The sequence below is a fragment of the Miniopterus natalensis genome, chromosome X (genome assembly GCF_054644295.1).
Source record: "Miniopterus natalensis isolate mMinNat1 chromosome X, mMinNat1.hap1, whole genome shotgun sequence".
Classification (NCBI taxonomy): domain Eukaryota; kingdom Metazoa; phylum Chordata; class Mammalia; order Chiroptera; family Miniopteridae; genus Miniopterus; species Miniopterus natalensis.
The window spans coordinates 22,065,168-22,090,740 of NC_142103.1; the positions used below are offsets into that span (position 1 = coordinate 22,065,168).

At 39.8% G+C, this 25,573-nt stretch overlaps 1 protein-coding gene across 1 annotated transcript; it reads left to right on the plus strand.

Annotated features, from left to right (window-relative positions):
• Positions 1–377: 377 nt before the first annotated feature.
• CAPN6 (calpain 6) lies at positions 378–25,303 on the plus strand. Its single transcript, XM_016198184.2, has 13 exons — positions 378–450; positions 6,617–6,796; positions 15,468–15,599; positions 16,627–16,835; positions 17,340–17,532; positions 18,361–18,554; positions 18,804–18,881; positions 18,988–19,174; positions 21,124–21,246; positions 21,425–21,627; positions 22,160–22,281; positions 22,905–23,041; positions 23,618–25,303. The coding sequence occupies exons 2-13, from the start codon at positions 6,632–6,634 to the stop codon at positions 23,798–23,800; spliced, it is 1,926 nt and encodes a 641-aa protein (XP_016053670.1). The 5' UTR covers positions 378–450; positions 6,617–6,631; the 3' UTR covers positions 23,801–25,303.
• The last annotated feature ends 270 nt before the right edge of the window (positions 25,304–25,573 follow it).

Below are 25,573 nucleotides of genomic sequence, written 5' to 3' on the forward strand. Positions count from 1 at the left end.
GTCTTTGTCTGCACTCTAAACCCTGGGACAGCAAAGTCAGAAATCTATCAGAGCTCTCTTGAAAGTCCCATTTCTCCATGGAAGGGAAAAAGATTTCAAATGTGGCTTCCTGGGTTTTCCAATTTGTTGCTGAGTGGATCTGTAGTGGGCATCCCATCTGCACATCTGGCAGGGGTGCTTTCCAGATTTTCCTCATGACTCAGGATCAGTTTCTGACTGCTAGGCGGGGCAAAATCTCCTGAAGTTTCTTCTGCGAGTCACCTCCCCCTGTGAGCAGAGCTTGGTACAGCCCAAATAGTTTTCAGGTTAAGAAAGCCAGAATCTTTGTTCAGCCGCACTGACTGAACAGACTTTCTAGGGGTTACCTGGACAAGAGCAGCAGCGGCGGCGGCAGTGGCAGAGGCGGCAGCAGCAGCAGCAGCAGCAGCGGCAGCAACTGGGATAACTCAGGTGAGTAGAGAGGGCATTCACAAACTTATCCTGGAATTTTGTTTGCTGGATAAATTGGTGTATAAAAGAGGTAAAGAAAATTGAACTTTATAGTTAATCGAAATTCACACCTATAATTTTATGGTTTGTTTGGATCAAATGGGCATGTGTAATAGCAGTTTGGAAACTTCCAAACTAATGGAATTTTTGGATTGGTTATTTTTGGGTGTGTGTGGGGTGACTGTGGTTGTCTGGCAATGAAAGTTTTCTGGTGATATCTGGTCTTTTTTGTCTTCTCTTCCCTGAAATCCCTGGTAAGAAAGGACAAATCTTCCTTAGGCAAGTGAGAGGGAGAACCCAGGCTGACTGTCAAGGCTTATTTTAGCTTTGTCTGAACCACAGCTGTGGGCAAATTATTGAAAAGCAGGCATAATCTTGGAACCACACTGTGTACAAAAGGCCTTTAAGCCCTGGAAGTGGGGTGCAGGGTCTGTGCACTGTTGCACAGGAGGGAGTGGCAGCAGAGGCTGTCCTCTTTGCACAGCCAGGAATCCTCCTGTCCTGGTGACAGGTTGATCTTGGCTATTTTATCTTCAGCCCCTTGCCAGCCTGGTTTTGTTCTTCTCTTATTCTTGTTTTGGTTTAAATTTTGTTTTGCAGTTGTAGTTCTATCCTCCCCTGCCCCAACCCACCCACAACACTGTCACTGGTGTTCTAGGGGCTTAACCAGGCTACTTGGCCAGAGTGGGCTCGGGGAGGGCCGAGAAAAGATCAGAGTATTGCAATTGAAAATTGGTTCTGAGGATTTGGAGTTTGAAGTTTGGTGAAAAGCACACAGGAAAATTAAACAAATTCTGCCATCCTGACAGTCACTTCTAGCTTCAGGATAAAGCATCCTAGTTTGTACAAATGTTTTATTGAAATTTGGCTAATGTCTCACTTAAAAATGTTTACATGGAATTAAGAACATTTTACAGTCTAAAGGAATTTTTAAAAAAGGTTCCTTGGGGGCTGCTAATTAACTCTTTCATTCCTCTAGTAGTTTGCATGCATATACATGTGTTTGCACATGTGCATGTGTATGAATACTTTGGCTTTGAATAGCATTCTTTATTTATCCTTAGAGTTCCTAGCAGGCTAGGGAAACTCTAAAAACACTTGTGTAGTCAGGAATAAGTTAAAAAGCAGGCTTTCTGCATGCTTGGGTGTTTTCAGTTCCTAAATTAAAAGCAGAAAAAGCCCCTTTGTGACCCCAAAACAGTGTTTCTTTGATGAGTCTTGATTTGAAATCATCTCACCTTCTGACAACTTGCAATTCAAAAACAAAACTCTTAAGTGCATTCTTGTAAGAAGCAGACAATTAGAATTTTCCAAAGCCGTGTTTTGAGGTTTTCTGTTTGCATGCTTACCTCCCTCCAATTTTAAAAGTGTCAGGAGGTTCTGGTTTTAGCGCTAGCTCTGCCATTAAATATGTAACCTTGAGCAAGCCCCTTTACCTTCCTATCAAAGCAAAGATTTGGGTTAAGTGATTTCTAAGAGTTCTTCCAGCATAATTCTATAAAGATTGGGATTAGATTCTCAAAAGGCTATAAAATTAGACTTATAGGATGAGTTTATTCATCTAAGAGGGGCAAGTCAACCAAAAAGGAAAAGTTGAAAAAAGAGGAGGTATTGCATGGTGGAGGAGCCATTTTATATTGGTCTTTTAAATGTCCTTGAATAAATTATTTAAAGCATGTGATCAAATCTCATTTTTCACTAAGGGCCGAAAAGAGATTTAATTTGCTAAAAAAGAATGTTTCTTAATGCTATTGTCTTGCATTGATTATCCTTAACATTTAAAAAGTATTTTCATGTACTTAATTTCATTACATTTTCCCAATAACACCGTGAGGTGTATGGGGCAGCCATCGTATATATTCCCATTGTACTTATGGGGAAACTGAGGGACAGAGATGTTGTCTACACTAAATGGTGGTATTTAGGACTTGATTCTGGATCTCCTGACTACCTGTGTTGTTTTTATGATTCTGAATTGCTTTATATTTGTTGATAGAGTTCTTCGACAATGGAATTAAAGGTAATCGAGTGCTCTTTTTTTCTTTGAGTGTCTTTGTACAGAGTCTTCTCTCCAAGCAGAATTGATGTGTCCTAAATAAGGCTAGATCAGAGGACTTTTATAGTCCCTTTCAGACCTCAGAATATCTGGCTAGCAATTTGAATCTGAACAGCCATTTGTCTCCTGGTAGATGCCTGCCCATAGATGTGGGCTAAGACTGCTTGTGTAGGCATGGAAAGTTCTATTCTCTGTGTAACATGTAGATGCTGAATTGTTATTACGTCTCCTTCTCCAAGCCCCATTTCTTGCAATGCACCTCCCCCAGGTGTGAAGAGAGGAACTGTTGATTGTGGCTAAAGTGACCCCTACTTCGCACCAGGGGAGAGTTAGGTCTTCTGTATTCAGATTGCCCTGCAAAAACACTTAATTGCTTTTACCTCTGATTTTGTCCCAAGTACAGCACAAAGGGCAAAACTGGGGAAAAAGAAAATCTAGCAAGGAATAACACCCCAGAAGCCATACTCTCTCCCCCTAAAATTCCTTCCTTTACCTTACCAACTCACCCCAATCAACAAAAGTTTGTAAACCACAGACTGGATTTCCTCTATCAGTTAATAATTCTCTTTAATAAACTGAGTCAGATTTCACTTTTTGGAACAAAATCTGGTTTCTACTCTAAGACTAACCCTCAGGTAAAGAACAAATGATTTTCCTCTTAAGAGTTTACCCAGCTCCCTAAGCTTTCCAGTCCAGTGAGTAGGAAAAGCTTCCTATCCTAACTGCCGCCTTGTGCTCTACGTGGCAGGCTCCCTCAACTTCCCCTGGCAATTCTCAACTTTCCATACTCTGCTTTCACCCCTCCCACTTGCCTTGATCCACCCGGCCTTCTTCGTGCTCTATCTCTAGACTGCTATTGCTTAAGACCTTTATCTCAGTGCAAAACCCCACATTCAGCTTCATCCAAACACCCATGATACTTGTCTCAGGACACAGTTGTCCCTCTGCTTAGATGTGCATGTTTCTTTATTTGTTAGCTAGAGGCTCTTTTAGGCTGATACTTAAATCCCTAGATTTGTTTCTGTTTACTGACTCTTAATATGTGGTTATTAACCTAAAGGCTCTCTCTTCTTCACAGTTGGGTGTAGCAAGATAGCAAAGAAGGAACATTCCTTTCTTCACTCTCCTACTCTCTGACAGGGCAAGTTGTTTATGACAAACCTAACTTACAAATTTCTGGGTTTTCAAAAGTTTTCTGAGGATTAATTGATTAACCCTCCAATGTAAAGGGTTCGGATTCTCCCATGATCATCAAACCATGAAAATAAGAACCTTTTTAATATCCACCATGACAATAAATTCTAGGCAGAATGCCTCAAAATTAGGTATTATGTTTGCTTTGGAGGGTTTTCCTTATTTGAGCTAAAAAAAAAAAAAAAATCCCTTCTTCAAAACAGGCAGTGACCAAAAGAAGCAGTGTGGTGTGCTGGAAAGCCGCACACTAAATCTGGCATTACACAGATCCGAGTTTGAGTTGGCTTTGCAAGTTTCTAGCTGCCCTTTCTCTGAGCTACCATTTCTGCAGCTACAAAATGAAGGGTACAGATAATATCTACTAAACCTGGCTGCCATGAAAAGTTCATCAACTTAAATGTATATTTCAAACAATGACTTGGCATATAAATGTGAATTTTCTACATAAGACATTTATCCATTCAAAAACTATTTCCTGAACAATGGTTGTGTGCCCAGCTTTGTGCCAGGCAATAAGATGGCTTACAATGTATATCTTGCTTTTATGGAGCCTTTTTTACTTATTCAAAATACTTTTAAACTAACCATCTCATTAGGTACAGCCATGGTGTAAGAGGGGCAGGATAGATAATCCTAATCTCCTAAAGTGAAAATTGAAGCACAAAGAAACCAAGGTCACAGCAAATGGAACATAATTGTCCTAATACCTAGTCACAATAGGGGACAGTTCTACTCTGCAAGTCAAATGCGACATGGGACTAGAGTTGTACTCTAATGGAAACCTGTCAAAGTTTAGGCTGATAGCTGCTATTCCTTACTTACTGTGAGCCCCCAAATGCAGGTATAAAGGCTTGCTTTATTCACACCAGCTGTACATTCTGCCTCTGAAAGAGCCTACTGGGATCATGCTGGTTTTTAAAATCAAACCTGATTTTCTTTGCAACTGATACTGCTTCAGTATGTAGACAGACCCTCTTTTTATCAGAGGGATCCCCTTTGCAGGTTCCTCCTTGCATAGTCATTTGACTGAGTAAGAAGGGAGACTGATGGGGCAGAGGGCCTTCCTAAGAACAGGAAATACTCATTTATCCAAAATGATTAGGGGCTAGGAGGTTGTGGCAAACTAAATATTCTAATTGCCCCAGACTATCCCCCATTTATAGTCCTCAGCCTCTGGCAATCCACCAAAACCTTCCAGGGAAAGTAAGAGGCACAGTAGTGTTTGTTTTAAGTTTGAACACATGCAAAAATTGGGGTCCATTTTTAACAGGTTCCACAAAAGAGCTTAGGCAAACATTCAGATTGGCTCTGATGCTGTTTAATGGAAAATGATTACTGAGCAGACTGAAATCTGATAACTGAAGGCATTTTGGTATTTTGCAGTGTCCCATAGCCTTCAGTTTGAAAAAAACAATTGTTAGTAAGACTATGGAAAAACTGGTTATTTCCAGCTTCTTATTCTTTGGGTCTAGGAAAGTGGTAAGCTTGTTTATATATATTGTAAGTTGCAAAGAACATTAAATTACAATTTTTTTACAGTTTTCAAATAGGGAGACTTCTTTACCAATAAAGCATTTCAATATAATATGGAAATGACATGAAATAAGATAGTAGAGAGGTCTGATTAATATTATACTCTTTTATAAAATTGAAACTGCCACTTTATTAACTGGGTTTTGATCTGTATTATCTACACAGATACTCTTTAAAGTGATAATTAGCCTTTTTTCCAAACCTCACTCATTTTATAGCAGATACTCTAAACTTAGAATTTTTATTTTCAACTCTCATGCAATCATAGAATATAGTTATCTTTAAAATATATTTTTAAAATATTTGGTGCCATGTAAATTTCCCAGACCCCCTCTTATCTACCATTGAATGCCATGAGAAGATCAGTAAAATCATTACAAATCTTTCTTTGTGATCAAGCAAAGACATTGAAAACTCTATTATCACCCCAAAGCTATTTAAAATCAAATTTTCCTTTCAAATTATCCTCATAAAAAACAGTTGTTTGGGGCATTTGAGTATGGGGCACTCCAATACACATTGCCTAAAGAACCACTATATCCATTCTCTTTTTGGTCATGTGAGGTTTGTTTTTTTGTTTTTTGTTTGTTTTTTTTTAAGAATATAAAGCAACACGGTATTGCCATAGGATAAGGATCTATAGTCCACCAAATCAGTGTAATTGAATTTCGGAGTCTGCCTTTTATCAAGGGCAAATGATTGCACATTAGACTTTGAAGAAGAAAGACATATAAAATCTTTCTATCTTTCCTTGTCTTTGGAGGCTATCTCCTGCACTCTGTTTCTTGCATTAGCCTTTCTGGCCAGTAATAAAAATGCAAAGCTCTTTAATGATAAAAGGGAAGGAACTGTGTAAAAGGACTTGTTAGAAGTAAAAGGGGTTGCTTCTCCCCTCAAGCACAAAGTGTGTGGCTCTTCAGGGCATCAACTTATTCCGAATATAGTAAACTGACTTTTATCTTCATCACAAATTTAAAATTGTTCTTTGCCTTGAACTCCTTCTTGTCAGTATAAAATATGAGATTGCCCTTTAAATTATAGTGACTCACATTTAGCATTCTTAACACTTATTATCTATTTTTCCAATAATATTATTAAGGCCCATATTTCCTTGCTTGTCAGATAAAAAACCAAGGCCCCAGAATGGCTTAAGTGCCTTACACAAAGCCTTAAATTAATTACTTGCAGAACCTGTCCCCCCCATGGTGATTTTTCGATTAAAGCCTAACTTGAAGTGCCTAGCTTCCAGAATAAGTCACTGGGATGACTACTATTTGTCTAATCAGGTAATCTTTAAAAGACTTGAGAACTTCCTCTAATAACATTTTTTTCTTCTCATTCTAGACATAGTTCAACGCTATGGGGCCTCCTCTGAAGCTCTTTAAAAACCAGAAGTACCAGGAGCTGAAACAGGAGTGCATCAAAGATGGTATACTTTTCTGTGATCCAACCTTTTTGCCTGAGAATGATTCACTTTTCTACAACCGACTGCTTCCTGGGAAGGTGGTGTGGAAACGTCCCCAGGTAAGTTTCTTTTTGCAATTTCTGTCTCCCTCTTTATTTCATTATAAATACTTGGTTCACTCTTTCACTCACATAGTCTACTGCATGTAGACCAATTTAGGAGACAACTTTGAAATGGGAGGTTTTAAGAATCTGTGTTTCTGACTATAGCTTGAGGACTCCTGAACTTCAGTCAGATTTTATCAGGTTTAGAAATTTTAAAAGAACAAAAAAGAAATATACCGTGCTTGTTTTCTTTGGAAGTTCATTTGAATAAACATGGTGACTCAGAAAACAACTGTACACTTTACTGAGTTGACTATCACAGCAACTTTATGATAATCCCAGACCAGTGAGAAGAAAAGCCCTTTATATGCTGAGCGTAAATTCAATGAACTCTATAGGGAGAAGATAGAGTTTGCATTGGGGGAGGGAGGCTTATTTGCTGCTGTTTGGATACCATCATCTGTTTCTTTTCAAAATTAGCAAAGTGGGATTCAAGTATCACTGCAGCTCTTTCACCAACTATTAAAAGTTACCATGGTTCTTTGTGGAACGTCTGTATGTTGTCTCTAAAGCAAGTCTTTTTATGCCTTCACAAGCCCTACAGGACTGGGAGCTCAATACATAAAATGATAGGATGATGGAGCCTGGAGAATAAATGACAACCTTTCTATATCTAAAGGGTATCGACTGGATAGAAGGATATAATACCTGAGTTCTTTCCCAAAGTGTATGACCAGGAATATAGGCCACAGAGGACTGTTATGAAATGCAAATTCTTGGATCTTCGCAGTATCCTGAAGATTTTCTGATTCTATTTAATGACATACCTTTTGGGGAACTATCATTGAACCACTTCAATTAGCAACTTAAGGTTTGCCTTCTTCAATAAGCAAGCTATCACTTTTTAGTTGCAATTTCCACAGCTTAAACTAAATGGAGTTCTTACAAGAGCTACTTCAGTTCATGTAGGGTGCCACCAGGTGGTGCCAAGATACATCAATCACTCTAAGGCTCTTGTTTTCTATGTGATTCAAAAGATATCTCTCTTTTTAAATTTATTTTTCAATTACAGTTCACTTTATATATTATTTTGTATTGGTTTCAAGTGTACAGCTTAGTGATTAGACAATTATATACTTTACATAGTGTTCCCCTCAATATTTCCAGTACCAAGTGGGACCATACATAGTTATCACAATTTTATTGACTATATTTCCTATGCTTTACTTTACATCTTTGTGACTATTTTGTAACTACCAATCTGTATTTCTTAATCCCTTCACCCTTTTCTCCTAGTCCCCCAATCTCCCTCCCTCTGACAACCACCAGTCCACTTTCTGTGTCTATGAATCTGTTTTAATTTTCTTTGTTCATTTATTTTGTCCTTTAGATTCCACATATAAGTGAAATCATATGGTATTTGTCTCTTTCTGACTGACTTATCTCACTGAGCATAATACCCTCTAGGTCTATGTCTCAGTTTTTGCCTGTAAAGTATGATAGCCATTGAGAATATGAGACCTGGAGAAGTCTCCCCATCAGAAGGAAGATTATACTCCTCCTGATTTTATGTGCCTCCAGTTTTTGACATCCCTGCAGATCATTGACCTGCAATAAAATCTGGGAAACGTGAGTAGAATTCACAAGCCATTAATTGAGTATGCAGAGAGGTAAGATTTTTTCCAGAAATGCATCAAGAATATAGAGGTATACTGTCTGCAGCCACTGTTATGAATGGATGGTGATAATGAGGAGCACTATTCTTTTTTGATGCTTGGATATAAAAGAAAGGAGATTAGTAAGGCAGAAGTAGCTGAAAAGGAAGCAGGAAATTGAGGGAGGTTTTTTTGGGAGGTGATTAATAAATAGAACAAACTTGAACATATTCATAGTCTAAACAGTAAAATGATAAAGGAGAAGAGGTGGAAAACAGAGAAGAAAGAAGGAATGATTGATGATTGATAATTGAAAGAATGAATGATTCCTGGAGGAGGTGGGAGGAGATCCAATGGGCGGCAAAATTGCAAGCCAACATGAAGCCATTCCTCAGATGTGAACCAAGCAAACAGTGCTTCCTGTACTGGCCAGTCTTTTGATGCACACTTCCTCTATCTTGGCTCAGTCCTTTGTCCTTTCCCTTCATATTCAAAATTCTGTGGATTGAATCCTAGGTGGATTAGCAGGGAAGGAAAAAACTTAATAACTGTGGCAATAGTCCATCCTGCCTCTGAGGCAAGCAATACCTCTTCCAGGGTGAGGGAATGTCAGAAAGGGAAGGTAAATGGGGATGGGCAGAAAAAGAATCAGCATTTATGGCATGCCTACTATGGGCCCAGATACTGTGCTTGGAGTTTCCTATACATTTTTTATTTCATCCTGTTTGCTACGGCTTAGCAAGTTAGGTATCTTAAAAATCATTTTGATATCACTTTTTCCTGGCCTAAAAAAATGAAAGTTGATACTATGCATGAGGAAACTGGGTCTAAGAGATAAGATAAGAATTTGTCCAGGTTGAGACTGTTAAGATGCTAGGATTTGAATCCAGTTTTGACTGCAAAGCCCACATTAGTTTTCACCATGCTGCCGTTTTAGGGACATAGAGTTGTATGTATCTCTTTTGCTAAAATATGTAGTTCTCCAATCAGTTCTCCTCACTGTTCTGATGCTGTGCATCATTAATTGATCCATACTTTCCCTTTTGAGAGCATACAGTGATCTTAGTCTTAATTACGCCTAACGGGAGAAACACTTGAAAAACATTTTATGCCAGTTTCTGTGCAAGATACAGACATGGCTTGGGGTGAGGCACTTTCATTCTAGTTGAAGAGACAGATATTGAGCTATCAAAGAGTTAAATAATAAATTAATGTCAGATATAAGAAATGCTATTTTCAAACACACAAACCATAAATCATGTAAGGTTCTGAAAAAGGGGAGATCATTGTGGATTGAAGTGGTTGGGGAGGGAGCCTCTTGTGGAAAGTAGAGGAAAAACAAGGTTCTGGACCACCATCTGAGTCTCCTCAAAAAGTTTTGTATTCCTTTTCAGTCAGTGTGGAGGCCAAGCCTGTGGTCAAGAACCACGTCAAAGTTCTCTGGCCTCCCATCAGGAAAGCCTAGAGACAGCCGTGGGCCTCTCTGAATTGGCTCAGGAAGACCAGATGGGTCATTGGCCTCACCCGCCTCATTGGCAAGGTTGAAATCCTGGTTTGCAGAGAAGTTTACAGACTTCTTGTCCCTTGGCATGTCACATAGCCTCATACTCAACCGAGGCTATTTGGAAGTCTCTAAAATGGAAAAAGCATGCTTAACCTCATATTTTCTCTCTCTTTCCTCTCCCATGTTGAAAAGCCTCTGCCTTTATAAGCCCTCATGCCTATAATCACCACTGCCAGTTAAACCAACTAACACAAGTCAAGACTCACCATCCTAGAGCAGGATTGAGTTCCCCTTATTCCAACTTGCAGCTTCTTTGCTATGTACTAAGAAGCCACTTTTGATAGAGTGTTTTGCAATTATTTAATGCTCATACCTTCCAGAGGAAAATACTGTGCCTTAATTCCTCCAGTGGTCCCATGGCCCTAGCTTACTGGGTACACAGGTATATTGCTTGAGACATATACTCCTGGACTTTCCTGTCCTCCTGGGTCCTCAACATATAAAGTCTTAGTAAATTCTAAGAGCTGAGTTTTACTGAGTTACAGTGTGATCATAAGATTGAAGGTAAGATTTTTATTCTGAAATCTGGCCACCACATTCTCATGGAAAATCTCTTCTCCAGCTTCCTCCAGCCACTCTCCCCTCTTACAACTCTCTGGCTTTTTTCCTGGATGACTCATACTCAGCTACAATAGTGTCTTAGAGAAAGGCATCTAATCTCAAACTAAAATGGAGCAAGGCCTCATGGGGATTTTCATAGCCAGCTGTGGGAAAAGAAAGGGCACCTGTACAAGATTTTCTGTCAGCTCTCCTGGTCAAATTTTGAGTTCAGCTTTCACTACCATTGCTCTTGACCACGTCTTCCACTAGGTAATACCTTCCCCAGGGGCAATTTCACTACATTGGATGGGAGGAGGGTGGTGAGGTTCTGGATTAAGTGAGGACGATAGGAATGGAAGAGAAAGGTTGATGAGGGGAAGGAGACATTAGAAACAGGACACAGGCCTCGGTGATAAATTGCATGTGAGGGAATGGTAAAGGGGGAAACACTTCTCTCTTTGTGCTAATGGAAATTGCCAATACCCAGCTGAGTGTAACACATCTTTTCTCTTCACAGTAGTTTTGGCCTCAACTGTTCATAAATTTATTTTTCTTCCCACAGATCATGTCACCCACCACCTGAGTAGTCCTAAATATTTTCCACTTTTCACACTTGAAGACAGTTGAATAGGCCCATACTCTTTCCATATATCTTATTTATTTTAAATTCTGTTTTTAAAAAAACTTTAAAAGCTTTATTAAAATGAAATTTATATACCATAAAAATTACCTGTTTTAAGTATACAATGCATTGATTTTTTAGTAAATTTACAGAGTTGTGCAAACATCATCGCAATTCAGTTTTAAGACAATTGTATCATCCCAATAAGGTCCCTTGTGCACATTTGTAGTGAGTAAATCCTTCCTCCTTGTAGCACAGGCAACCACGAATCTTCTTTCAGTTTCTATATAGATTTGCCTATTCTGGACATGTCACTTAAAATAGAATCATAAAAGTAGCTGACTTCTGCTTAGAACAATGTTTTCAAAGGTCATCCATATTGTAACATGTGTCAGTATACTGCTGAACAATATTCCATTGCATGAATACATAAGCTCTTCCCAATAAAGTAGTTTAGGATTTATATCTAAAGTGTCCTAATAGAATTTTGATGACTCAAATAAAAATATATTATGTTGTGACTTGATTGTCTAGGTTGGAAGTGGAAGTTGAACTTAAGACCTTATTCTTGGGTTCCATATTCAATTTTCCTTTCAAGGGTTAGAAAGGGAGAGAAAGTTGCACTGATGATGATATCTTCATGCAGAAGCAAAACTTCTCAGAAGGTAAAATGGTATCCTTGAGAGACTGATTCAACTTTCGTTTCTGCACCTAAGTTCATCTATCAATGTCTTGTCTATAGATGATTCAATATTTTAAGAATAAGGTAATTGGCACCTTGGACTAGCTCACAAAGCCCACAGGTCCTGAATAGCAACCCTGAACCTTCTGGGACTACTTACAGCCCTGGAGTTAGTAATAATATACCAATTGCTGGGTCAGCCTCACTTGTAGTTATCCATGCCACCATCCCCCTAATACTGTCTGACTGCCCATAGTACTTTTAAAAGTGTCTCCACTCTTCTGATTCCTGGTTTTCTAGGCAGCTTTTATTTTAGTCTGGTTCTTGAGGTTTACCCTGGACTTCAATGTTTATTCCCATCAAATTTTACCTGTGTTAAAAAATTTTCTAGAGATGTGGATGTGGGAGGTGCAAAGGGAGCCATGTAGAGTGACATGTGCAGGGCTCCAAGAATTATAATTGCATGCCTCCCTCCCCCTCCCAGAGTTATCTGGCAAGGGAGATGATGTGAGGACAATGGGAGGGTCTCTCAGTGTTCAGCTAAGAGAACTTATTTCCTAGAAAAGTTGCTTTTCTTTGGAAGGCTTTGGCTTAGGGATGGATATGTGCAGGGACCATTCCTGGCTTTACTCTTAGTTCTTGACATCCTACTTGTGTGTGTTTTCCCCCTAAGAAATTATTCTGCCTTGACAAACAGCCCAGTTCAAGGATCACGTTAACTCTGCCAACACAGCTGGGAGCCATTAGGGGCTCAGCAATCTTTCCTCCCTTCCAAGCCACCCAAATATGTGACTATGTGAGCTGTGACCTCTCCCACAACTCCATTCCCTACCACTTTTAGATTTGCATTGGCTCATTACCCTTTATCCTTTCTACCTCCTTAGCTGCTTTCTAGTTTTTAGCTTCCTTAAAAAGGTTGAAAATATGGCTTAATAAAGATTTGCTCCTGTGTTTCACATCGTGGTGCTGACATACAAAATGGATTTATTCATATTTAAGGTATTAAATTGAGGAGTTTAAACCTTATTAATGAGGTTTAGCCTGGAACCAAAAGCTAAGACATGATTTAAGCAAGTCTTTCAGAACAATGGAGAGCTTTTACTTGTGTTAAGCAAAGAAGCATAAAACAAAAGGATGGATGTCTGAAAAAGGTAGTTGCATCTCTGTCCCTGAAAAGCTGCAAAATATTACCCTTTATGTGGTGTCCATTGATAAACCTAAAGGAAAAAGGATGAATCAGCTGAGGTCTTCGGTTGAAGACACTGTAATGTAAGCCCAATTACTAATAATTCGACATAAAACTTTCTCTAACTGTATATGGTTTTGAAGAACCTAAACCTTCAATCCTAGGTCTACTAACTTGCTGGATGATTGAAGGGGCAAGCTATTGCCCTTCTCTGATCCTGATTCCTCATTTGTATAATAAACAGGTTGATTAGATAGTCTCTACTATTTCTTTCAGCTTTGATAGTCTGTAGACTGTTAACTTATTATGTTTTAAAACCCATTGTTAAATAGCCATTCTTCATATATGAAAAATGGTGAAGTAAAATCGGGTCATGGGCCAGCTTACAATGGGAAATGGAAAGTAAGGTGAGCTTTTGCCCAAATATATATTCTGCCATGATTATATTTAGCTTTACACACACACACACATACACACACACACACACACACACACACACACACGTCTTGAATAGAAGTTGGCATGACAAAAATATTGACTGAGCCTAGATCTCTGCTGTGAAATGAAAGCCTTTTGTAAATTGAAGACACTGTAATGTAAGCCCAATTACTAATAATTCGACATAAAACTAAAAAATAATGTCTTAATGATCTAAAATATACTTTTTCACATATCAGTGTTCACTGTATTGTTTTTCCAGGCTAGGAAATTGTTGTATGCATCATCTAGGTCCAAGAAATCATTGCATAACTTTACATCTTGTACAAAATAAAATGGTAACACCTAACCCAGGAAGGAAAAACTGTTAGTTACATCTTAGAAGGGGCAAAGAAAAATAAGAGAAAGAATATCAAGATATAGTTTATCTAACACACTTGCTTCATGTTCAATAAGTGAAAAAACAAGCAGTTCCCAAGCCACAAAAAAATTAGTAAGGTAGAAGTCTTTCCTAAGACACAAAAGTAATGATGAGACATCAGACATGCATTAAAAAACACACACACAGAAAATCCAAAGCTGACAACCCACCTAACCATCTCCTTTTGGCACAGGGATGCCCAATTAATCTTCAGTTTGGACTTGTCCTTGCCCAGAATACTTATTTCTTTCCAGAGTTATTTTGGCTTTTAAAGAATAGATGGAATGTTTCATTCTGTAGACCGGACTCTTCATTAAGGAGAATTATGTCCATTAAAAAGGGTTTGAGAACCAAAAAAATATAGCTGTTTCTCTTTAATAATTTTTAAATGAATATATATCTAGGTTTTCTTTCCATTTGAGACTAGGATTTGTTTCTGACATCCTGTAAGCAGAATGTCAAGGTACTGGCCAATGACCTCCTTCAGCAAGCTTTCTTTATCTCCTCAAGACTTCATCAGCATTTCCTGACTTTTAACTCTGCAAGTGCTGATCCTCTGAGCCACACAATCATGTCTTCAACTATATGGTGTCATGTATGCAGCTATACCTTTGTCCATGCTTGTTTTTCTACCCATGATGTTTTCATATCCTTCTTTTGTCCAACTGCCTAAATCTAGTTGTTCCTAAGGCTTCAACTTGAGCATTACCACTCCTATTCAATCTGCTCACTTTGGGGATCCTTCCTTTAGGCACTGATTATACTTTGAAAATGCCCCAACTGTGTCTTCATTACATTCTGTTGTAATTGTGTTATTTGGGTCTCATTTTCCTACTTGCAGTGGAAATGGCACTGCTAATGATATGTTGGGGAAGACACACACATACACCTCAAACAAATGCTCTCCCCACTTTATCCAGTTTTCCTCAGAACATCCATTGTGGGAAAAGTGTCTGTTGAAATGCTCCTGTGAATGGTCTATTACCACCTGCTATTAGTGCTGCTGCCATCTATATTTATCCAAAAATGTGTAAAGATCTAGTTGCCATGGAGACTACTGTTGCTTTTGCTTTATGTTAGGAAAGGGCTTCATGTAAAAGGTCTCCTAAATAATTTTCCTAGATAGGGATAAGCATTTATGTTCACCTCCATCAGGCCCTGTCTCCTAAATTTAATCACCTTTCTAAGCACAAGTGCTTCAGGAAATCTCATCCTGACAAATAGGATCAGAACATAATGAGCTAAATCTTAGTCCACTAAAACCTCACTGCTGTGCTGAAAACTCTTCCAAACCTCAGTGATAGCTATGTCTGACAGCCCTGACCAGCACATCTCATCCTGTTTCATTCCATCCTCTCCTTCCATTTCTCTTGCCACTTCTCCACATTACCCTTTTTCTGTGTCTAGATGATCTACTGCTTTGTGTTTTTCCTCATTGCCCCCACACTTCCTTTTGTTTCACTTGTGTAAGTTCTAGTCATCTTTTGAACCCTACATCTTCCATCCTTCCTAGCTCAGCTCACATTGGCTCTTTGGAAACACTTCCTAGACTCCTAGAACCAATTTTTGTATCCACAGGACATTTGTGATGACCCCCGTTTGATTGTGGGCAACATCAGCAACCACCAGCTGACCCAAGGGAGACTGGGACACAAGCCAATGGTCTCTGCATTCTCCTGTTTGGCTGTTCAGGAGTCTCACTGGACAAAGGTATTGCCCCTCCTATGGGACCTCATTCACTTTCCATTTTCTTGTTTCCTGTAATAATTTCAGTAAAACTCAGCTTATAATTTTCTAGATTGTCTAATTCTTGAAATCAGAGTATTAACTAGGTAACTTTCCTCCATTTTATTGTGAGTTTTTTCACAAATACAGGAAATTGAAAGAATTTTACAGGAAATACCCGTATACTCACCCAGATTCTACCATTAAGATTTTACTCTATATGCTTTGTCACACATATTAGTTGATCTTTTTTATCACTTGCAGTGCTTTGACCCAATATCTCTGCATACTTATAATCTCTGTACCTACTGGCATATAAAGCTAGTAGGGGCCAGAAATAACAAAAATGTGATAAAAATGGAAATAGATCTTTGAAGAAGTTCTAACAAATCATTGAGGGTACAAAAATTTCTTTGGCATTTAGTTAGAGTTTGGGGAAATGAAGTGTTGACTGGATTTGGGACAAATTATTCAGAAAAATAATTTTATAGATTAATGTGTAATTGTATAGAAATGGAGAGTTTTCTAAATGTGACTTTACTCAAGTTGTGAATAAAATCTATATTCTATAAAATCTACATGAAATCTCAAAGATGGACTTTAAAAAACCGAAACCACAGAAGGCCTTGTATTTTGATTAAATTGAATTTTAAAAATGCCTTGCTTATTTGGTTAAAAATGCAACCATGGGTATATTTGTATAGACAGTTTCTTATGATCAAGTTTGTAGATTATCTGTGGGAAGTAATTTAACCCCTAGCTGGCTGCCTCCAGTCACCCTCTGTGTATTCAGGACAGACATGTTAATATTACCCTCAGCAAAACTTAACTGGGAAGGCAACAGTTGTGGGGGAAAAAAATGTCCTACCTAGGACTTCCCAATCTAGATCCAAAGCAGATGTATTTAGTGTGATTCCTGTTGCCACATGAATTTGCTGGAAGTCAGCTTTAATATCAATATTTGGATATAGTCTGGTGAATAAGAGTTGATTGAATGTTCTTATATTTCCAGACAATTCCTAACCATAAGGAACAGGAATGGGACCCTCGAAAACTAGATAAATATGCTGGGATATTTCGCTTCCGTTTCTGGCATTTTGGAGAATGGACCGAGGTGGTGATTGATGACTTGCTGCCCACCATCAATGGAGATCTGGTTTTCTCCTTCTCCACCTCCATGAATGAGTTTTGGAATGCTCTATTGGAAAAAGCTTATGCAAAGTAAGGAGTGGGGATTGACTAGCACTTGAGGAAAGTAAGGCCACATATTTCCCTGGGAGTTCATTCTCTCCAAGCCTAACCCCCTTAGTTTAAATTGGGTAAGATCTGAGTCAGATCCAAGACACTGCTTTGAGCCTTGGATTGTCCCTAAGAAATCCTAGGTTAGAGAGAAATCAGATGTTCTGGTTTCTATTAACTCCTTACCTGGTCCTAGGTGTCCCTTCCTGCTGCTAATCTGCAAATAACATGGCATTATGGCCTACAACTTTCTCCTTGTCTAGTATTTACCTGTAGAAAAAACATTCTGCATGGACTGTCCTTAACAAACATAGTCTAAGCTTAGAAATCTCTGACTATAATCTCAAAATAACTCTCATGTCACACTTAGAAAAAAAGCCAGATGGTAAAGGCTGGCTGAGAAGGAACTGTTTTAATTCTTGGGACAAGATGTCTTTAACCTGGAAAAATAATTTTACAAAGATAACCTTGCATATTTGTTCTCAGGCTGCTTGGCTGTTATGAGGCCCTTGATGGTTTGACCACCACTGATATCATAGTGGACTTCACTGGCACATTGGCTGAAACTGTTGACATGCAGAAGGGAAGATACACTGAGCTTGTTGAGGAAAAGTACAAGTTGTTCAGAGAACTATACAAAACATTTACCAAAGGAGGTCTGATCTGTTGCTCCATTGAGGTTTGTATTTACCAAAAACAACCACTCTTCACCCACTCTGACAGCGGAGACTACAAAATTTATTAGTAATATCACCCTTACTGTAGAGATTCATGAAAAGCTATTATGGGATTCAGAAAGCTAACAATACACATTGATCCCTGGCATAGGCTGAGGAGCTTTAACTTTTTACCCTTTTGTCTTAGTCATCCTGCTGGGGGCTTACGCAGCATTTGAGCTGACATAAATAGACTCTGCTAGCCCTAACCAGTTTGGCTCAGTGGTTAGAGTGTCAGCCCTCAGACTGAAGGGTCCTGGGTTCAATTCTGGCCAAGGGCAGGTACCTCAGTTGCAGGTTCTATCCCTGGCTGTGGTCAGGGCACGTGCGGGAGGCAACCAATCAGTGTGTCTCTCTCACATCGATGTTTCTCTCTCTCTCTCTCCCTCTTCCAGTCTCTCTGAAAATCAATGGAAAGATACCATAGGATAAAGATTAAATAAATAAATAGCCTCTACTAAATTATCCCTTTTGTCTCTTTTGTCTCTGTTCCTGGGTGTTGAGATTGTAGCTTTTTGCCCAAGGAGTAAACCAGCTGCACCAAATTTTAATACTGTTCATATTAGTGCAGTACTGCAGGTAGTTTGAATATGAATTGTTTAAGTGATTGTTATATTAAATTCTTTATTTTCTTTCCTTCATTTGCTTTGTGTTAAGTGTCTCGATCAAATTTCTCTCTGCATAGGGAGAACTAGCTTCAATCATACTGAGGTAAAATGATCAAGGAAGAGGAGGAACCAGGCCTTGGGTCTCCAATTCTTGTGCTCTTATGTATCTTTCTTTCCTCTCAGTCTCCCAATCAGGAGGAACAAGAAGTTGAAACTGATTGGGGTTTACTGAAGGGCCATACCTACACCATGACTGATATACGGAAGATCCGTCTTGGAGAAAGACTTGTGGAAGTCTTCAGTACTGAGAAACTGTATATGATTCGCCTGAGGAACCCCTTGGGAAGACAGGAATGGAGTGGCCCCTGGAGTGAAATGTGAGTGCCATTCCACTTTGACTACTACATCTCAAAAGCCCTATAGTCCTCCCAACCCCATTCCCCCAAACTGCTGCCAATGCTCAGTGACATCTGTCAGCTATTCCTAAACATGGGCCTTTAACTCAGCCAGAAGTGAGATAAAGCAGGCCCAATTTTCATGCATTCTGTTTCTTTGGCATACTGCTTGCTGTAACTAGTCAATGGCAAACATAAAGGATTATCCTTTTTTTGATCATTTGCTTTTAGTTCTGAAGAGTGGCAGCAACTGACTGCAGCAGATCGCAAGAACCTGGAGCTTGTTATGTCTGACGATGGAGAGTTTTGGTGAGGAGAGGTTTTCTGTGCTAAGGGAATTGTGGTTTTTACATGGAACTAAAGGGGTAGGTATTAAGTACCATCTTCATTTCTTTTCTGTACTCCTTCCATTCAGGATGAGCCTGGAGGACTTTTGCCGCAACTTTCATGAACTGAATGTCTGCCGCAATGTGAACAACCCCATTTTTGGCCGCAAGGAGCTAGAATCAGTGGTGGGATGCTGGACTGTGGATGATGATCCCCTGATGAACCGTTCAGGAGGCTGCTATAACAACCGTGATACCTTCCTGCAGAATCCTCAGGTTTGAATCAATTATCTTTCCTTCTTTTTTAAAATTTATTTCATTGTTGAAAATATTACAGATGTCTTCCATTTCCCCCCTCCACCAGAATCAATTTTTCTTTTGGCCTCCAAGCTATCAAGGCATTGGGAACCTTGCCTTTCACATTAATTCTTCCATTTGTGGCTATTGTGTAATATTCATCAACCAAGATGCCTAGGGATTGGCCCAGATGTTGGTAAAGCATGGTAGAATGTCTCTGGATAAATGCACCTTAGCAACATTAACAAATCTGAGCCCTCTCTTCTAGCTACCTCTCCTGGCCATATCGCTTAGTATGGCTCTTTGACAACTCCCACTTCTTTCTGATGGTCCCATATTGGAGAGGAAGGATCTTCTCCCAGACACTTTCTCAATTCATTTTCATTTTTTCCCCCTGCCCAATTGTTCTCTTGGGTGCACATTTACTATACATGTTCTCCTCATGAAGATTATTCTTTTGAGCTTCATCATGTCTCACTTTTCTAATATAGTACCAGGTAATTTATCCCAGGGTTTGAATGGCTACCTTGTCATCTATCTCTCATTACAGTGCTATTCCAGGTGACACATTAAAGCTCAAGCCTAAGCACACTCCAAAGCAAAAAATCCAAACATCCAAAGCCTGAATCTAAAATAACCTTGATAGTTTTATCCCCAAATGTGCTGATGAGCTAAGCCACAGAATACAAGAATTCTGACTGTATTAAAGCCTTATATGGGTGTGTATTTTCTTTGTATGGACTTCATTGGCAGGCATTTTGAAGGATACTAAGGCTTGTGGCATAATTTATTTAACTCATGCTTTTCTCCATCCCTTCCATTTTTATTGTCCCTAAAGAAAATAAAGCTCCTATTACTTCCTCCCTACACTTCTGTTTACAACCCTGGAAATGTTTTAAGTATCAAGCACATAAACCAAGCTGAAGAAATGGCCCTTTTGGCTTCATTGTTAAGTGTCTGCACAAGACTGACCTTTGGTGGCCTTGCGAGCCTATAATTCAGCATATGTTTCCTGTTTCTTGCTAAAGGGAGGGAGAGAAAGAAGGAGGGAGGGAGGGGAAGAGAGAAAAAAACCACAGAGATAGATAATAGATGATAGATAGATGATAGATAGATGATGATAGATGATAGATAGATAGATAGATGATAGATAGATGATAGATAGATAGATAGATAGATAGATGATAGATAGATAGATAGATAGATAGATAGATGATAGATAGATGATAGATAGATAGATATAGATAGATAGATAGATGATAGATAGATAGATAGATAGATAGATAGATAGATAGATAGATAGATAGATAGATAGATAGATGATAGATAGATAAAAATCTGATGCCTTTCAGTTTTACTTCCCAGTGACACCATGATTCCCCATATGGTATTTGAAAAGTCTCTAGTACAGGCCTGCGACTTCCCTAAAACAGTGGTAGCAAAAGATCAATTTTTAAGGAAGTGGATCCAGCCCTTCCACAAGCCACACATCTGCCTGGCAATAGGAAGTTAGCCTAGGGGGATGCTGCAGTGTCAGGTTAAGTTAAGCAAGAATACTTTGTCCTTATATATTCTGGAATTTTTCTGTATACTGCTTTTAAAATCAAGAGGACAATAATAAAAACAAAAACTCCCAAGATCTTACCAAGAACTTCTTAAAACAAAGCATAGTCCCTTTGGCATCAAAAGCCTAAGCATGAAGTTATCTCTCTCATACATGCTGAATGCCATAAAGAAAATCAAGTATGATCTACACTTATCAAGTCAATGAATTATCTAAATTATCCAATTTGTGTGGTCAGTGGCAAAGCCCAGAAAATAACCCAAGTCTCTGCTTTCCAAAGTAGAGTTTTTTTCCCCTGAAATTTGAGCTGGATTATCTGAAATGGAAGTGCTAACTAAGCTCCTTGGTGGTTTCTTTTCCTTAGTACATCTTCACTGTGCCTGAGGATGAGCACAAGGTCATCATGTCACTGCAACAGAAGGATCTGCGTACATATCGCCGCATGGGAAGACCTGACAATTACATCATTGGCTTTGAGCTCTTTAAGGTAAGAATGGGCATTTGGAGAAGAGAGAATGATGACAAATGGAGCAAAAATTAGGATGGCTTGGGGTTAGTGGAATTAAGAAAGGTCCAGGGATAAAGAAAGCAGAGGATCTAGGATCTTCCTACACAAAAACTATGACCTGAGTGGAATGGAGCATTTCATTTGATTTCATTTCCAGGTGGAGATGAATCGCAAATTTCGCCTTCACCACCTCTACATCCAAGAGCGTGCTGGAACTTCCACCTATATTGACACCCGCACCGTGTTCCTGAGCAAGTACCTGAAGAAAGGCAACTATGTGCTTGTCCCAACCATGTTTCAGCATGGCCGCACCAGCGAGTTTCTCCTGAGAATCTTCTCTGAAGTGCCTGTCCAGCTCAGGTTCAGTTTCCTTAGCCAGCCCTGCAAACTCCAGTTCTCTGCTTTGCCTCCTAAGGGACAACTTGTTCAAATTAGATTTAAATGAAATAATGGTGGTAGGAATATACTTCAAAGTGGTGTTATGAGAAATTCCCCAGTGAGTGATCTGAGCTTGAAATCTCTGACTGGCTATTCATAAGGAACAGGCCTGTACACTAAGGTTTTCCACTTATATTTTATCTTCTGTTCTCTGGCTAACTCTCTCTTCTATTAGACAGCTGGCCCTCCTCACTGTTCCTCTATTATGTTCTGAGTGTTGAGTCAACAAAGCTACCTTTTCACCCCAACCCTGACTTCTTTGATCTTTATCTACTGGTCCTTAAAACAAGGGGAAAGGAAAACATAGTCATAAAATGTAAGCCATGTCTGAGGAAGAATGGGCCAAGTCACTCAGTGTTTCATGCTTTTTAACAATAATGTCTACTTTGGTAAGACTCTCTCCTCATCAGAGGGCATTCTTCATCAATAATGTGTCTTCTTTTTGATATTCCAGGGAACTGACTCTGGACATGCCCAAGATGTCCTGCTGGAACCTGGCTCGTGGCTACCCGAAGGTAGTTACCCAGATCACTGTTCACAGTGCTGAGGGCCTGGAGAAGAAGTATGCCAATGAAAGTAAGAACTGCAAGGGTGTCTGGGAAAACAAAATTTAGTATCATTTTTTGCATGTGTGATTAGAAAAGATGGTCACAAATGATTCTTTCCAATGGAATTTTCAGTCTAGACAAGTCAGAATGGCTTTCAACTATGGCAAAATGGAATGTAAACTTTGTGCAAGGCCTACATAATATTTATTTTTATATTATTCCTTTATAAAGTGTAGGGAAAAAGGGAACCAGGAACAAAAGTGCTAAGTCATTCCTGTACCCTGGTGTTATGCTCAACATCCCAGAATGGACTAAGTGAAATAGTTTCTTGACTATCTGGAAAGAGAAATTTAATCATTGTCTTAAAAACAAATGTCACTGCCCTGATGGGTGTGTCTTAGCGGTTGAGCATCAACCTAGGATCCGGGAGATCACAGTTCAATTCCCAGTCAGGGCACATGCCCAGGTTGTGGGCTTGATCCCCAGCAGAGGATGTGCAGGAGGCAGCTGATCAATGACTCTCTCATCGTTGATGTTTCTATCTCTATCTCTCTCTCCTTCTCCCTTCCTCTCTCTGAAATCAATAAAGATATATTTAATTTTTTTTTGAAAAAACAAACAAAAAAACACACAAATGTCACTTTGTTCCAGCTGTGAACCCGTATTTGATCATCAAGTGTGGAAAGGAAGAAGTCCGTTCTCCTGTCCAAAAGAATACTGTTCATGCCATTTTTGACACACAGGCCATTTTCTACAGAAGGACCACTGACATTCCTATTATAGTGCAGGTAAGAATGTGAATAGGGACCCCCAGGATGGCTCATATTCAGTATCAAATACTAGATTATCCCAAGTGCCTCACATATGTCTAGGATACAGAGCAAGCGTTAACCTGATTTTTTGTTTATTTGTTTTGTACTCAGAGACACGTCCCACCAGTCATAGACACTGACTTTCTTATTAATCTCCATCCTAAATAGCCTCTTTTCCATTTATTTCATTGTGGGCAGAAGCCCTCATGCTCACAGGTATAGTAAAATCCCATGAGGGAAAGCATAAACCAGTTCAGATGACCCTGATCCTGCTACTTAAGGATGGACCACTACAGTCTGGTTGTTCTTCTGACTTAATGCTTCTGACCAGTGTGTTTGGGTAGGCATCTCATAACGATCTTGAGCTCTGCTTGATGGCTTTTCATCACTGTTACAGGTATCTTCCCCTCAGCCAGTGAGTTATCAGGAGAGATTGTCTTTTGGTTTTTAAACAAACTTTTCCAAGCTTAGCATTAGGTTCTAGATGCCACTGGGAAAAGCCCAATCTCACAGAGGGTTGCTCACCTTCACTCTCTCAACTTTTCTCTCCAGGTCTGGAACAGCAGAAAATTCTGTGATCAGTTCTTGGGGCAGGTTACTCTGGATGCTGACCCCAGTGACTGCCGTGATCTGAAGTCTCTGTACCTGCGTAAGAAGGGTGGTCCAACTGCCAAAGTCAAGCAAGGCCACATCAGCCTTAAAGTTATTTCCAGCGATGATCTTACTGAGCTCTAAATCTCCAGTTCCAGAAAATCCTGACAGCTTTCCATCCTTTTATTTTCTGTCAGATGCCAGGTCTTATCTCAGATTCAAATCTTTTGAAAAAAAGAAATTAATAGTAATTAACTTTTCCTTTCTTCTGATAAGTTCCCCATACCTCCCGATCCAAGTAGCATCAGTAGCTACATAACCTATATACCTCCAGCAGCTGGACAGGGGGAGGTGACAGTCTTATCCAGAGATCATATGGATATTTGCCAAAAAATATCTCTGGAGCTTCCGGGGGTGAGATTCAAGCAGGACAACAACAGTCTGGATATCCTACAGATGCCTTTGCTGCTTTCAGGTGCCCAATATATCTCCTCTGTAGAGCATGTTGAGGAAGGAGGAGGGGTGATCAAGGCCAAGCTGGTCTAGCCTGACATTCCAGCTCCTTACTGAACACTACAAATGACCCTGCAGCATTTTATTCAGCAGCCAGAGCCTGCTTATACATCCCCAGCCCTTACCACCACCACAACTACTACAACCACCAGCACAACCACCACCACCACCACCACCATCACCATCACCATCACCACCACCATCACCACCTCCGGAAAGTGTAGTCCTGCCCTAACCTAAGTCACCTCCCACAGTAGGTTTTACCTTCATGTTGAGGAAGCTTCCTTGGTGCTTAATCAAGAGCTCGAGTTCAGTGAGGCCTAGACAATGGGAAGGGCCTGAGCTCCAGTTCATTGGAAGCCAGCTGTGTGCCACAAGAGGGAAAAGTGGAAGAAGCTGCAGTGGGAGACAAAGCCTCGGTCCCCCACCCATCCACACACACCTACACTCACACACGCGCATGTGGGCGCGCATGAACTACCGTTCAGGCAGTCAGTGGGCAAGAGGAAGAATGAATAAGTACCACACACTCTAAAAGGATAAGAAAATCTATCCAGGCATAGTACAGCCAGTTTTGGGCCCCTGACTGCAATGTGAAACCTCCTGCTGCTGCTAGGTTTACAAACAAGCCCGTTGTTCTGTGCCTCCCAATATTGGTACGGAAGACCCCATCTGAGGCCTTGAGACTTTGGTCTCAGCCCAGGCCTCTCAGGCATTTTTGTCAGTTGGGACGCTTCACTCCCTGAGGGTTTGTTTGCCCCTCTTGTTGTTTCAGTACTTCTACATAATTTTCTCTAGAGTCAGTCGTTCTGATACATTCTTCCCTCCGTCTCATCTATCAACATTCTACCCTTCCTATAAGGCCCAGCATAAATGCCACCTCCTCCATGAAGCCTTTTCTAACCCCCCAAATCCCCACTTCCATCAATATTTCAATGCTTCTGCAATGATTAAAAAAAATCATAGTTGTAGTACCTAGTCTAGTCCAGCACGCATTCATTTAAAAAAATATTTTGTAGAGGTTTTTTAGCTTGCTCATTTCCTATCATGTTTTTCAGCCTGTGTTACTTCTGCAGTGCCTTCACTACACTGCCTTACATAATCCAAACCACAATAAAATTTACATTCAATAAATTGACCAGTTTTGACTTGATTTGATGGCAAAGGAGAGGTGGCAAGAGTGGTCACCTGTTGAGAATTGTTTTGGGGGCACTAGAGGTGGGGTGGGAGTGTGAGGGTACTTCTTGCAACTTGAAAGCAGGTACAGTCTGATGGAGTCAGAGGCATTGGCTGAATTCTGATGGTACAGTCCTCCATCCATGTTGGAGTGGGGGGAGTTGGGAGAACGGAGACGAGCCCTCTTCTATCCCATTCTTAGGAATATTTAGGTGGTATTTGGGATTA

Bases quoted from the DNA above. Each gene is read 5' to 3' on its own strand.
- CAPN6 (XM_016198184.2), top strand. From the start codon at position 6,632: ATGGGGCCTCCTCTGAAGCTCTTTAAAAACCAGAAGTACCAGGAGCTG. The intron at 18,555-18,803 runs GTGAGTGCCATT...ATTTGCTTTTAG, and splicing joins AGTGGCCCCTGGAGTGAAAT to TTCTGAAGAGTGGCAGCAAC. The intron at 21,247-21,424 runs GTAAGAATGGGC...TTTCATTTCCAG, and splicing joins TTGGCTTTGAGCTCTTTAAG to GTGGAGATGAATCGCAAATT.